Source organism: Notolepis coatsorum (genome assembly GCF_963971535.1).
Source record: "Notolepis coatsorum genome assembly, chromosome: 4".
Lineage (NCBI taxonomy): Eukaryota > Metazoa > Chordata > Actinopteri > Aulopiformes > Paralepididae > Notolepis > Notolepis coatsorum.
The window spans coordinates 9,598,926-9,614,282 of record NC_140168.1 but is presented as its reverse complement, the minus strand read 5'-3'; the positions used below and the strand labels follow the sequence as shown (position 1 = coordinate 9,614,282).

Genomic DNA, 15,357 nt, shown 5'->3' with positions numbered 1-15,357 from the left:
CTTTTTTCTTTTAAGCATCAAAGGATAAACATACCTCTTGGAGGAAACAACCACTTGGATTAAACCATATAGATAAAAGGTACTTAAAGGAAACAGGTTAAAACGTTCTCTTCATTCATTCCTCTAGGTTCTATGCAATCAAACAGGTGGATATAATAACATTCCCGTTGTAACAGTAACTTATGTCTGTCTCCCCCTCTCGCGGGCCTGTGGACTAACTCAAGTCCCATATATCTGAGATCGTTAACGGTATGTTTACACCTGGAAAAGTGTCTAGCTACTGACGACTTTATATCTGAATTTCTCACTGAACACTTATGTTCACTGATTCTTGTTTTAAAGGCTCTGGTTGTCTTCCCCACATAAGAAAAATCACACGGGCATTTTAGTAGATACACCAGATTGGCTGAATTACACGTGATACGCCCTTTAACAGGTATTTTTTTGTTCGTTTTCGGGTGCGTGTAAAATTTCTCTTTGATCATGCCTTGACACTGTACACAGGCTTGACATGGAAAATTTCCATCAGGGATATTAGACAAAAAATGTGTAGGTTTCCTTACGGGCAAGTCGGTTTTAACTAATAGGTTGGATAAATTCGCTTGTCTTTTATAAAAGTAATTAGGCGAATGTTGATAGGGCCTCGTTGTTTATCCCCAAAAAGAAAAAAGAAAACACAGACAAAGTATCTTTCGTGTCCACTTTTAGCCCCATTACGAAAGGCATACGGAGCATTGTCAATAAATATTGGCATATTCTACAGTCGGATCCAATAATAGGGACAGCGTTTCAACATTCGCCTAATTACTTTTATAAAAGACAAGCGAATTTATCCAACCTATTAGTTAAAACCGACTTGCCCGTAAGGAAACCTACACATTTTTTGTCTAATATCCCTGATGGAAATTTTCCATGTCAAGCCTGTGTACAGTGTCAAGGCATGATCAAAGAGAAATTTTACACGCACCCGAAAACGAACAAAAAAATACCTGTTAAAGGGCGTATCACGTGTAATTCAGCCAATCTGGTGTATCTACTAAAATGCCCGTGTGATTTTTCTTATGTGGGGAAGACAACCAGAGCCTTTAAAACAAGAATCAGTGAACATAAGTGTTCAGTGAGAAATTCAGATATAAAGTCGTCAGTAGCTAGACACTTTTCCAGGTGTAAACATACCGTTAACGATCTCAGATATATGGGACTTGAGTTAGTCCACAGGCCCGCGAGAGGGGGAGACAGACATAAGTTACTGTTACAACGGGAATGTTATTATATCCACCTGTTTGATTGCATAGAACCTAGAGGAATGAATGAAGAGAACGTTTTAACCTGTTTCCTTTAAGTACCTTTTATCTATATGGTTTAATCCAAGTGGTTGTTTCCTCCAAGAGGTATGTTTATCCTTTGATGCTTAAAAGAAAAAAGAAAAAAGTATAGGGGCTAAATTAGCCCTATAAACTATGGGCATGTTACATAGCAAGTTTCTGGTATGGTAATGTAATGCAATTTTTGCTTTTGCTTTTGTGTTTTTTATGTCTTTTTATATGTCTTTTATACATGGTATATTTGTATAATTTGTATTTACTAACAGACTCTATTTTGATAGGTCTTTTCTTTTGTCATTGAGGACCAATAGACTCAGGCACACCTGCGCTGTGATGTCATTTCCTGCCAAATCATTAACCACCTGTGTGTAATTAACCACGTGTGTGTATATAACCATTATCTTGACTGCAAGTCCATTGCAAGCTATAACACTGAAGAAGGAATACATATTTCCGAAACATGTTTGTTTCAGGCTGCCATTAAATTTTGAACCTGAGAGTGCTGGTCTGGCTTCACTGCTTCTTTTATATAATACTTAATGGGATTTCAGCACCCAGTGTCGTATCTTGAGAGCGCGGTCTAACTTGACATTTGACCATAATTCACAAATCATCTCTGACGCAACTAAGGCTGCAATTCCCTGTTGCCAGAACATTGGTTTTCTTCTAAGAAGCTCGTTCTACAGATTAAAAGTCGTAATGTGCGGATACGGTTATTATAAAATCGACACACATTATGACATAATAGGAAGGAAGTATTCTAGGACAGCCGACAATGTCTTGCAACAAAATAACATACTTCAGTTTTTAGCTCATATGATCAGACTCTTTCCAACATGAACTCTGTTGCAAGAACATTGTTTTTCTTCCAAGAAGTTCGTTCTACATTAAAACGTTATGTTCGATTTACAAACAGTATTTTCTCATAAGACACGTCGTCGCCTCGGATTACAGTAGGCTATCATTTTGGATTTAGGGCTATTTAAAATACATTTTAAATAAAGCCATTTAAAGGTTACTGTAAAAGCTTTAACCTACTACATGAACGACACAATAATGGAACTTACCTCACTTGTTCTATGTACTTGTCCTTGTTTCAAGTCAGAGTATTCAGCATCTTTATACTTTCGGTTTTGTGCAGATTTCAATCACCGCCCCTCCTACAAATGTCCTAACCTAGTTGTACAGTAAATTACCAAGTAAGGCTTTGTCAGTATTCCAATGTACAGTGTAAAATGTGTGTGTGTCCCCTACTCAACCCCCCCCCCCCCACCTCCAATGTACAGCCCTCACCCAACCCACCCAACGCCACCCCACCCATCCAACCTCCTCCAATGTACAGTTTCTACGCCAAATTATATACACTCCTTTTCTGGACACTTTTGTATCACAAACAGTACTGTATTTGGAAATCTGGTATGTCATAAATGTATAGATGTATAGTACTGTCTATCTGTATGTCATGTATGTCATATATGTTATGATGAATTGAAAATGGGGGACCCTGATGTAAACAAGACAAAAGTCTTTCTCTGGTCTGCATCCCCTTAACAATTGTATGTATTGAGCTGTACTGTACTGTACCCATTCTGCAATCTGTTAATAAACTTTTCAATCAATCAATCAATACACAGGATAACCCCCCCCCCCAACCCCACCCCACCTACCCAACCTCCTCCAATGTACAGTTTTTACGTCAAATGTATATACTCTCTTTTCTGGACTATTTTTGTATCACAAACAGTACTATATTTGCAAATCTGGTATGTCATAAATGTATAGATGTATAGTACTGTCTATCTGTATGTCATGTATGTCATATGTCCTGATTAATTGAAAATGGGGGACCCTGATGTAAACAAGACGAAAGTCTTTCTCTGGTCTGCATCTCCTTAACAATTGTGTGTATTGAGCTGTACTGTATTGTACCCATTCTGCAATCTGTTAATAAAGTGTTCATTCATTCATTCATTCATTCATTCAGATCCAAATTACGAAAAACGTTTCCTTCATTGCTTTCGGCACCGCAACTTGTGAACGCAAAAAAGGAAACGAAATTGCCGCTCCGCGCGATTCACAACTCTAGCCTCTATGGTAGTAGTAGCGTGTTGAAACGTATACATGGCTATACCCACCCCCTTCATGCAACAGATACTATGACATGCCATGGAAATGGAATGGATAAAAGCGTCATCACGTACAGTACAGTACCATAATACATATAATATGTAAAATATGTCCAGGCAGGGAGGGAACATTTCCATAAACGCAGCTTTTGCATCACATCACGTTGAGCGTTGTATCTCTGAGGCGCAATAAAGATTTATTGACCATAATTCACAAATCATCTCTGACGCAACTAAGGCTGCAATTCCCTGTTGCCAGAACATTGGTTTTCTTCTAAGAAGCTCGTTCTACAGAATAAAGGTCGTAATGTGCGGATACGGTTATTATAAAATCGACACACATTATGACATAATAGGAAGGAAGTATTCTAGGACAGCCGACAATGTCTTGCAACAAAATAACATACTTCAGTTTTTAGCTCATATGATCAGACTCTTTCCAACATGAACTCTGTTGCAAGAACATTGTTTTTCTTCCAAGAAGTTCGTTCTACATTAAAACGTTATGTTCGATTTACAAACAGTATTTTCTCATAAGACACGTCGTCGCCTCGGATTACAGTAGGCTATCATTTTGGATTTAGGGCTATTTAAAATACATTTTAAATAAAGCCATTTAAAGGTTACTGTAAAAGCTTTAACCTACTACATGAACGACACAATAATGGAACTTACCTCATGTGTTCTATGTACTTGTCCTTGTTTCAAGTCAGAGTATTCAGCATCTTTATACTTTCGGTTTTGTGCAGATTTCAATCACCGCCCCTCCTACAAATGTCCTAACCTAGTTGTACAGTAAATTACCAAGTAAGGCTTTGTCAGTATTCCAATGTACAGTGTAAAATGTGTGTGTGTCCCCTACTCAACCCCCCCCCCCCCCCACCTCCAATGTACAGCCCTCACCCAACCCACCCAACGCCACCCCACCCCACCAACCTCCTCCAATGTACAGTTTCTACGCCAAATTATATACACTCCTTTTCTGGACACTTTTGTATCACAAACAGTACTGTATTTGGAAATCTGATATGTCATAAATGTATAGATGTAGCAGTACTGTCTATCTGTATGTCATGTATGTCATATATGTTATGATGAATTGAAAATGGGGGACCCTGATGTAAACAAGACGAAAGTCTTTCTCTGGTCTGCATCCCCTTAACAATTGTATGTATTGAGCTGTACTGTACTGTACCCATTCTGCAATCTGTTAATAAACTTTTCAATCAATCAATCAATACACAGGATAACCCCCCCCCCCCCCCCAACCCCACCCCACCTACCCAACCTCCTCCAATGTACAGTTTTTACGTCAAATGTATATACTCTCTTTTCTGGACTATTTTTGTATCACAAACAGTACTATATTTGCAAATCTGGTATGTCATAAATGTATAGATGTATAGTACTGTCTATCTGTATGTCATGTATGTCATATGTCCTGATTAATTGAAAATGGGGGACCCTGATGTAAACAAGACGAAAGTCTTTCTCTGGTCTGCATCTCCTTAACAATTGTCTGTATTGAGCTGTACTGTATTGTACCCATTCTGCAATCTGTTAATAAAGTGTTCATTCATTCATTCATTCATTCAGATCCAAATTACGAAAAACGTTTCCTTCATTGCTGTCGGCACCGCAACTTGTGAACGCAAAAAAGGAAACGAAATTGCCGCTCCGCGCGATTCACAACTCTATAGCCTCTATGGTAGTAGTAGCGTGTTGAAACGTATACATGGCTATACCCACCCCCTTCATGCAACAGATACTATGACATGCCATGGAAATGGAATGGATAAAAGCGTCATCACGTACAGTACAGTACCATAATACATATAATATGTAAAATATGTCCAGGCAGGGAGGGAACATTTCCATAAAAGCAGCTTTTGCATCACATCACGTTGAGCGTTGTATCTCTGAGGCGCAATAAAGATTTATTGACCATAATTCACAAATCATCTCTGACGCAACTAAGGCTGCAATTCCCTGTTGCCAGAACATTGGTTTTCTTCTAAGAAGCTCGTTCTACAGATTAAAAGTCGTAATGTGCGGATACGGTTATTATAAAATCGACACACATTATGACATAATAGGAAGGAAGTATTCTAGGACAGCCGACAATGTCTTGCAACAAAATAACATACTTCAGTTTTTAGCTCATATGATCAGACTCTTTCCAACATGAACTGGAAAGGCTGCATTTCTCTGTTGCAAGAACATTGTTTTTCTTCCAAGAAGTTCGTTCTACATTAAAACGTTATGTTCGATTTACAAACAGTATTTTCTCATAAGACACGTCGTCGCCTCGGATTACAGTAGGCTATCATTTTGGATTTAGGGCTATTTAAAATACATTTTAAATAAAGCCATTTAAAGGTTACTGTAAAAGCTTTAACCTACTACATGAACGACACAATATAATGGAACTTACCTCATGTGTTCTATGTACTTGTCCTTGTTTCAAGTCAGAGTATTCAGCATCTTTATACTTTCGGTTTCGTGCAGATTTCAATCACCGCCCCTCCTACACAGGATAACCCCCCCCCCCAACCCCACCCCACCTACCCAACCTCCTCCAATGTACAGTTTTTACGTCAAATGTACAGTATATACTCTCTTTTCTGGACTATTTTTGTATCACAAACAGTACTATATTTGCAAATCTGGTATGTCATAAATGTATAGATAGTATAGTACTGTCTATCTGTATGTCATGTATGTCATATGTCCTGATTAATTGAAAATGGGGGACCCTGATGTAAACAAGACGAAAGTCTTTCTCTGGTCTGCATCTCCTTAACAATTGTGTGTATTGAGCTGTACTGTATTGTACCCATTCTGCAATCTGTTAATAAAGTTTTCAATCAATCAATCAATCAATCAATCAATCAATCAATCAATCAATCAATCAATCCCTCCCAGTGCTGGGTGAGACTTTACACATTGAAGTTGGATACAAGTTAAACTACAAGATACACAATCTTTTGTATTATGACTTTTATATATTTTGTTACTAATTAGTAGTTAGTCAAATCCATTGTAAATCCAAAAAAGTACCAATTCAAGTGTTACTTGTTATAAAAAGGTACCCACCCCTTCACATGAGTATTATAACTACTACTACAGAATACAACAGATAGACATACCATGGAATGGACAATCCGTCCTCATCAAGAGGTACAGGAACGTTCATGTAATTCACAGGGGTGTGAAAAGTACCCAGAAATTATACTTAAGTGAAAGTATGGGTACCGTCTCAAAATCGTACTCACGTAAAAGTCAGAGTATAAAAACACACTTGAGTAAAAGTCAAACAGTTTCTTTAAATGTACTTAACCCTCGAGTCAACCTTCAAAAAACCACTACCTGTCTCCCTATAGTGACCGAAACATGTGATCTCAGTAAAAACTTTTTCATGTATTGTTCCAATTTTCTTTCATGAATATCATTATTAACTTCAGTCCTCAGTCACCATACATGAGGATTTGAACCATTTCTTAAATTAGGGTTAGGGTTAGGGTTAGGGTTACTCTAACCATAACCCCCTAACCCTAACTTGTCCAGTTCTGCGACTAGGGTGAAAGGTGTGACACTTGTTGTTCACGCGCTTAATAGTGATTGTTTTTCAAAAACAAACATGGATTATTGTAATGTGAGTCCGAGATGTGATACTGAGCAACTTTTTTGGCATATACATACAATCTAGCCAACGCTATCCACAAACACACGTAAAAAATTGGCTTTTTGACCAGAACTGTGACAAGGGTGACTCTAGGGTTAAGTACTGTAATAAATACGTGAGTTATACCAGTAGCAGGAGAAACTGCTATTTAGCAGGGAAACTGCTATTTATCCAGATGCCGAAAATAACCAACTTCACAACCGGGTTTACAAGGAATACCAACTTTATTTTATTTAAGTCCTATGCTAAACAATGATCTGAGCTATTAATTAAAACCTATGAGCCATGAAGCCGATACACCTTTCCCTTCTGTGACATGCAGGGTTTAACAGAACCAAAGAATGCAGCAGGTATAGACAGACGTCCCCCAGGTAAATTTATATCACCTCTAAGTTAATCACTCTATACATTACAGCACTACAGCACTATCACATCTATAGGTAAACCCTTCACCTCTAGGTGGAGCACATCTCACAGCACACTTTATATATGGGCAACAACCCTTAGTTTGAACGAGGTACGGTACATACACAACAATAGTCACACACTCTTTATCAGACCAGCTCTGGTCCATGTGAAATATCTAGGGCATCGCCTACCGCTATCAGCCCACACTCTCGCTGTACCCTACGCCACCTCTCTCGCTTGGCACGGCCTCACGTCTAATAAGACACTTTATTACAACACCTAAATAATTCATACAGGTACTAGGGGTCTCTAATTGGGGGGACTAATCGGGCCCCGTAAAAGGTCGTCTGCAACCGTAACTCAAGTCACCCTCTTATATGAGGCACGCAATTATAAACATGCATACGTCGTATTACAGTAACCCACGTCAAAACATCCTCTTTAAGAGGCACGGCACGTTATACAAAGGAGATGTCTAATCACACACACGGCCCGCTAATCACACTCCCAAATAGGCACTGGTAGATAATGGATCAATTGAACACACTAATTATAGCAGACTCCCCCAGGTCCGAATTACCCCTCCCTCTTGGTTCCCCTGTTCCCCTTCAATGGGTCACACAATATCTATACAACATATACCAGCCTGGGCTATATAATAAATAGGGCATATAAAAGGACTAGTCGAATATGCAGGTTAATTAAGGGCACGGTATCATACAGATAAGGTAAATAGAAATTACACAATATCCCATATACAATATATATATACAGTAGGCCTACACAGTTATAAAAATAGACTGTAATACAAAATCCTATACTAAGTGCAAATGTGGGTAACAGTGGACTTAACTCGCCGCACGGCGCGACCCCCTCCGAGGGTCGAAGCGTTGGACCCTGTCCACTCTCCGGACGAATGTTCCGGCACACGGTGGTCCTCCAGGATACAGTTGGGTTTGTCACCTGGTAACGTACTCGGTGTCCGCGAGGACGAGCCAAGTATAAAGTCTTTTGGGAGCGATGTAACGCAGACCCTCTATGTCCCGTCCCTACCTATCTCCAGGAGGGTAAGCCTCCCCTCCTCTTGCTACCGGGAACTATGGACGGCTATCTAGCTTGTCTTCATCGCCGGCGGATAACTCTCCACGATCGACCCCACCCCCCGGGCCCTAACAGAGTCTGGTTACTGCGTGCGTGCGTGCTCCAACCTCGATCTCTGAGTCCCACTCGCTTATCACACAGTCTCAGCGTCTCATCCCGCACACAATCCGCAAGCACCTGTGTTCAATAATGAGCCACTTGAGTCCCTGCTCGTGACGTCATCACTTCGGCCCATTCACATCACAATAACTTGGTTAACAACAGAGGCGAGCTACGTGGTAACAACAAGTTAAGTTCTGGAAAGAATCAGCAAGTATATAGGCTAGTTTAGACCCTGTGTGCTTGTCAGGAGTCCAGGACAATATAGGAACACGTTTAACTGGTTATGGGCTAAAGAAAGATAACTCAAACTTTATGTAAAGCAGGTCGTAGGGCTTGCAGTAATCAAATGAGCACAAGTCCCTGTATTTGTACGTTGTATGTTGTTGTAGTTGTGTAGTAGTAGTAGTTTTATTCAGTCATAATGAGTCATTACACACAACACAATAATGTAATCATTCAACGGTCTATGATTTGGCAGTGACTGAAAAGGTACAGGCTGAAGCATAAGACATATATTCTTAACAAATGAAGACTCCAAAACAGGGGAAAAAATTGTATTGTAGTATACAAAAGTAAGAGTTGAGAGGCATATCACTAGTTATTCAAATGTGCTTTACCTGAGGGCGGCCCACTCCCTACTGTACCTACCCCGCCCCGTGCCACGCACAATGCAACCGCAAATATTTGCGGAGGGTGTGGTGTTTGTTTCACGTCTCACGGTGCGCGTGAGTAACCGTGCACTGATTCGGCAGGTCCTCGTCAACTCGTAAAGTCGGACAATTATCATGTGACCAAATACGAGGTCATAGCTTTCGCCTTTCGGGTGTGCGCCAGTTAGGTCGTAACGTGAATGAATGAAAACTTTATTTAACAGATTGCAGAATGGGTACAAGAACAATACAGTACGGCTCAATATATGATGAATTGAAAATGGGGGACCCTGATGTAAACAAGACGAAAGTCTTTCTCTGTTCTGCATCCCCTTAACAATTGTATGTATTGAGCTGTACTGTACTGTACCCATTCTGCAATCTGTTAATAAACGTATCAATCAATCAATACACACAATTGTTAAGGGGATGCAGACCAGAGAAAGACGTTTGTCTTGTTTACATCAGGGTCCCCCATTTTCAATTCATAGTGACATTTATGACATACACAACATACATGACATTTATGGCATAGGGACATACATGACATACAGGTATTTAGTACTTTTACATTTGTGACATATACGATATGCAATTATACAGTACTGTTCATAGATCCTGACAGAGTATATGATGGGGAGGGGACTGTACATTAGGAGGGGGTGGGTGGGTCAGGACTAAACATGCAAGCCAGCAGCTTCAACCACACTATTCAACCTTTCTTTCTTGATCCAGGTGGTTTGAGCGATTTTTAGCAATCCCAGCGTGGCAACATGATGTCTCATGATACTCCTGTTCATAATAAAGTTTGTTTGTGCCACAAAAGGTGAAGGGTCAGTGAAACGTCACAACTCGTAAACTATTGTATGGAATCCGGAGAATCCACCCAGATAGTTTCGTTGTGATTTGTTGAATTTTGGAGATATTTTTCATATAGAGACACATCTGCCATCACCCCAGTAGCATATTGTAGCACTAAAACAGCCCCCCCCCCCCAGACTCAAGATCATCTACAGGCCATGGTGTTTACGGTTTAATTTTGGAACTATTTTCTACAGAAGTACACCCCCATTCTTTAGCAGAAAACAGTTCCTACATCAAATAGCTCACAACAAGGCCTACTCACGCTTTTTAGCACTTGGAGTGACACAAACTGGGTGCCATTCACTTCCATTGTGTGATGGGTGATGGCAGATATATCTACAGCAGCTATATTGAAAACTAGGCAAGTCACAACAAAACGATCTGGATGGATAGATAGCATTCTACTGTGGGTAAGGGGGAACATGTTTATTGTTGGAATGTATGATTCAGAGGAACAATGTTTTCATTCATAGTTAAAGAGTACCTTCTTGTGATTCATCACATTGACAATGTGAGTTGGATTGATCTTACAACTACAAATACATGTCAAAATGAACGTATTTATGCCCCTATACATTTCAGTTTTCCTCAATAATGGCTTTTTGACACATGTTACTTTTAACACCCTGGTAACCTTCATGCGGTCTCATTGCATGGTCAGGATAATGTTGAATATTGACGTTTGTACTGTATGATATGCCATACTCCATCTCTAGGTGGTGTCAGAGGCTGCTGGACAAGGTGTGACCATCACAGGGGAGAAGCATATCAACAACTGGCACTGGGGCAACTCTGTCATCTTTGCTGCTACTATTGTCACTACTATAGGTTAGAGACTGACATATTCTTTGAAAATAGAACATTAACGTGTGTAACAGGTGATTAGTCAGATGGATGTACAGAGTTGTAATATTAATATGTACAGTGATACAGGTATAAAGACACTATGGTAGTAGTCATACTGGCCAGCAGCCTAACTAGTAAGAGTATGTAAGGGATATGTACAGATTTGATTTGATTTGAGTTATATGCACATCACAATTATGCCACATGTAGGCCCGCGACTCTTCCCACTCCTCCAGCAGGGAGCACTGTGTGTCCTCTGGACATGGCAGTAACAATGCCCCTGTTACAGTGATGGGGACACTGTACGGGAGTGCCTTCCTTCGTTTGAAACGTTAAACCGAGGTCCCGACTGAACTTGGTTGTCCAGGGCGCAAAGAGCAGGGCGTTCCAAGGCATTCCTGGCCAAATTCCCAATCTGATCTCTGACATCAAGGCCACTTGAATGAATGAATGAATGAATGATGTTTATTTTTCGGCCTTGTTTACAGACAAATCAAACACACCCGTGTGGACTTACAAAAGGAAAAGAAAAAAGAAAAAAAATCACAAATGTACATATTCAAGGCAAGCTCACACACAAAATCCAAAATCAACGACCGAAAAAAAGGAATAGGCTGAAGCACATGCTTATTTTTGCCTATCCCTTACAAATTTTTAAAAACTAAATATATTTTAATATAAGAAAGAAAAACTTAAAATATGCTGCAAGATATAATTTTTTGAAAGAAAAAACAAATGTTTGATGTTTTTACTCAAAACTGTACTCCTGAATTATTTTATCCTTTTTTAAATCTCCCCTGAGAAGTACACAACTTCAACCTGTCACTAAGGCTATTCCATAATTTAACTCCTAAAATTGAAACACATCTAGCTTTTACATTAGTTCTTACCCTTTTATATGTTTATTATTATTATTATTATTATTTTTTAAATTAGCATTTTTACAGCTTTATTGGTCAGGCAGGACCGACAGAGGAGAGGGCGAACAGGAGGAGAGGTGGGGAGGACATGCGACAAATAACGACCGGAGCTGGGATCGAACCCGGGTTGGCCGCGTAGGTGCGCGAGGCACTATGGTATGCGCCACGAGGGCGCCCACCTTTTTACATGTTTTAAGAATACATAACCCTCTTAAATGATAATTTCCTTCTCTTGGTTGAAAGAGACAAACTGGTAGACTTTTACTCTTAGCACAAAAAATTATTTCCAAGGTTTTTATGTACACCATATCTACACATTTGAATGTGCAGGACTTTATGAATAATGGATTTGTCGAATCAAGGTAACTAGCTTTGTTTATTATTCTAATAGCTCTTTTCTGTAGTTTAATAATAGGATAATAGCCCAAGGTTCACAGTCACCACCGTCACTACCACCACCCCTCCTGCTCCACTGCCATCACCACCCACACCACCTACCCATTCACACATTTTCATGTTGACCACAAAGTCAACGAACCACACTTCACAATTTCTACAGAGATTGTCTAGTTTAATTTACTTTCTTTCATCCAAGATAAGATATTGATTGAAGACAAGTTTCAAGTTTGCCCCCTGCTGGACAACAACACCACTTTCCCACAGCAGCCTTGACCGGGGCTCAAACCGGTTATCTTCCGATCATGAGTCCGGAGCTCTACTCATGTAGCCACGCTGCCGGTAACGCTTGCCTGACCGCAGCAGTTCAAAGATGTAGTTGTTTGGGGTGACTAGATTCTTTGATTATTCTCTTAGCCTTGGCCCTGCAACGGTTGTTATAAACGTCCTGGAGAGTGGGAAGCCCACCTCCAATTGTGCGCTCGGCTGAACGGGCCACTCTCTGTAGTCTGTTACGGTCTTGTGCAGTGCTATTCCCAAACCAGGAGGTGATGTTACCAGTCAGGATGCTCTCTATTGTGCACAAGTAGAAGTTCTTGAGGATCTTCTGACTCACTTTGAACTTTCCTAGGCGCCTAAGGAAGTAGAGGCGTTTCCGTGCCTTCTTCACTACACTGTCAATGTGTGTGGTCCATGTCAAGTCCTCGGATATGTGGACTCTGAGGTACTTAAAACTGCTCACTCTCTCGACCGGTGCCCCGTCGATGCTGAGGGGGCTTTAGTCCCTGGCCCCTGACCTCCTAAAGTCCACAATCATCTCTTTCGTTTTGCTGATGTTCAGGGAGAGGCTGTTCTCCCGACACCATCGCGCCAGGTCCTCTACCTCTTCCAGGTAGGCCCTCTCATCGTTTGCAGAGATCAGGCCCACCACAACTGTATTCGTCAGCAAACTTGATAATTGTGTTTTTCCGCTGTGCCACACAGTCATGTGTGTACAGCGAGTAGAGGAGGGGGCTCAGAACACAGCCCTGGGGGGCCCCTGTGTTGAGAGTGATGGATGAGGAGGTGCAGTTGCCTGCTCTCACCACCTGGGGTCTTCCTGTCAGGAAGTCCAAGACCCACTGGCAGAGGTCATAGTTCAAGCCCAGGTCCCTGAGCTTGGCTACGAGTTTGGAGGGGACTATGGTATTGAATGCTGAGCTGTAGTCGATGAACAGCATTCTCACATAGTTCCCCTGCCTTTTGTCCAGGTGTGATGCTGCTGTGTGCAGCACATGGGATATGGCGTCCTCCGTGGACCGAATACTTAATTGATCCCCTTGGGGAAATTTGGGCGTCATAGAAACAGGGGGAAGGGGGGAGGGGAGGTACAGGTATGGGCAGGGTAATAGTAGAAAGACATAAATATAAGGCAATAAAATTAGATGAATATAAAAATACGAGAAAAATAGATAGACATAGACAGTCTAAAACAATACTACTGTGAATACTATACTTATTTTATGTGATCCAACCATTCATACAAATTGTATGGCATGTTTTAATCTAGCAAAATAAAAATAAATACGTCTATGGGTTTGTAGCTGTTTTATAAGCCATAAATGGGGTGGGGTAACGAACTTGGGCACGGCCGTTCCACATTCTAAATGCACTTCGCATAGGGACATTTCTGGATGCACAGGCCTCCATGATTATACTGTGAAAGACTTAGTCCCTTAGTCTTCTGTCAGCAGTTCCCTGCCTCACTCCCACTCTTCCTTTCACTTGTATTTCATTTATAAAATTTTATTTAACCTTTATTTAACCAAGTAAGTCATATTTTTTTTATCCACTTTTTCTCCCATTTTTCTATTTTTTCTCCCATCCCAATTTCGTATCATCCAATTCAACCCTCCCCTGTCACGAACGCTGTTTCTTGCCTCCCACAAGCCGGCTGCAATGTGGACTAAGTCATACATAGCACAAGTCCCCTCCGGTACTTGAGGTAACAGCAGTCGCATCTTTTCACCTGCGCAGCTCGATCTCTCAGTGGCGAGGAGTAACGCGTGGGAGGCTCACGCTGCCCCCGACACTTCCTGATTCTACTGCGCAGGCGCACCAACCGACTTGTAGGAGTCGCTGTCCACAACGCCCGATCCCCACCCATCAGTTTCCCACCCCCTAATACGGCCAATGTGTATTAGTACGGACGACCAGCTAAACTGAAAGCAAATGTGGAGCGCTGGGCTCGAACAGGCGAGCCCAGCGTCTCCAGATTTCGTGGCGAGTGCCTTGCCCACTACGCCACGTAGCCACCCTATCCAGGTAAGTCATTAAGAACAAATTATTATTTACAATGGCGACCTGGCAAAAGGCACAGCCTTTTGAGGGATAGGGGCAGGGGGTAAAAGAAATACAAAGTTAAAACAGAACAAGATTAAAACAAGTTAAAACATGGTAAGACAAACAGAGCAAAACAAAACAGCCACAGCACACAGGCAGATACAGGTGCTAGTTTAGTATCAGTTGCATGTGTCAGTATAAATGTCTATGATAGTATCATTGAAAGCTTATTTGGAGATGAAATTGTCCAGTTTAAAATGTTTGTAAATGGTTCCAGTCAGGCAGGATGCGATTTGTAGATTCTGATTTCACATACAAACAGGCTCTCTTTATGATTTGCAGGCTATGGTAACGTAGCTCCAAAGACGGCCGGCGGCCGTGTGTTCTGCATCCTGTATGGTCTCTGTGGGATCCCGCTGTGTCTAGTGTGGATAAGCGAGTTGGGCTCTTTCTTCGGGGACCGGGCCAAGCGTCTGTCCCAGGTCCTGATCCGCAGAGGCATCTCAGTGGTAAGAATCGGGACTCTGTTGGCAGTGTGTGTATGCAAATTATTTTCTCCAGACCTCTCATTTCTCTTTTCAAACCTCTCTTGGCAAAGCCTGAGGTGTGGCC

The 15,357-nt window shown here is 41.2% G+C and overlaps 1 protein-coding gene across 1 annotated transcript in view; it reads left to right on the top strand.

Annotated features, from left to right (window-relative positions):
* Positions 1-8,460: 8,460 nt before the first annotated feature.
* Positions 8,461-15,357, top strand: part of LOC311227654 (potassium channel subfamily K member 5-like) — a gene marked incomplete at both ends in the record, with an annotated part of 28,821 nt that continues 21,924 nt past the window's right edge. Inside the window, 4 exons of the mRNA XM_084313375.1 lie at positions 8,461-8,510; positions 8,608-8,611; positions 10,978-11,089; positions 15,088-15,254. Coding sequence (XP_084169501.1) covers positions 8,461-8,510; positions 8,608-8,611; positions 10,978-11,089; positions 15,088-15,254 — 333 coding nt within the window. The remainder of the gene's footprint in view (positions 8,511-8,607; positions 8,612-10,977; positions 11,090-15,087; positions 15,255-15,357) is intronic.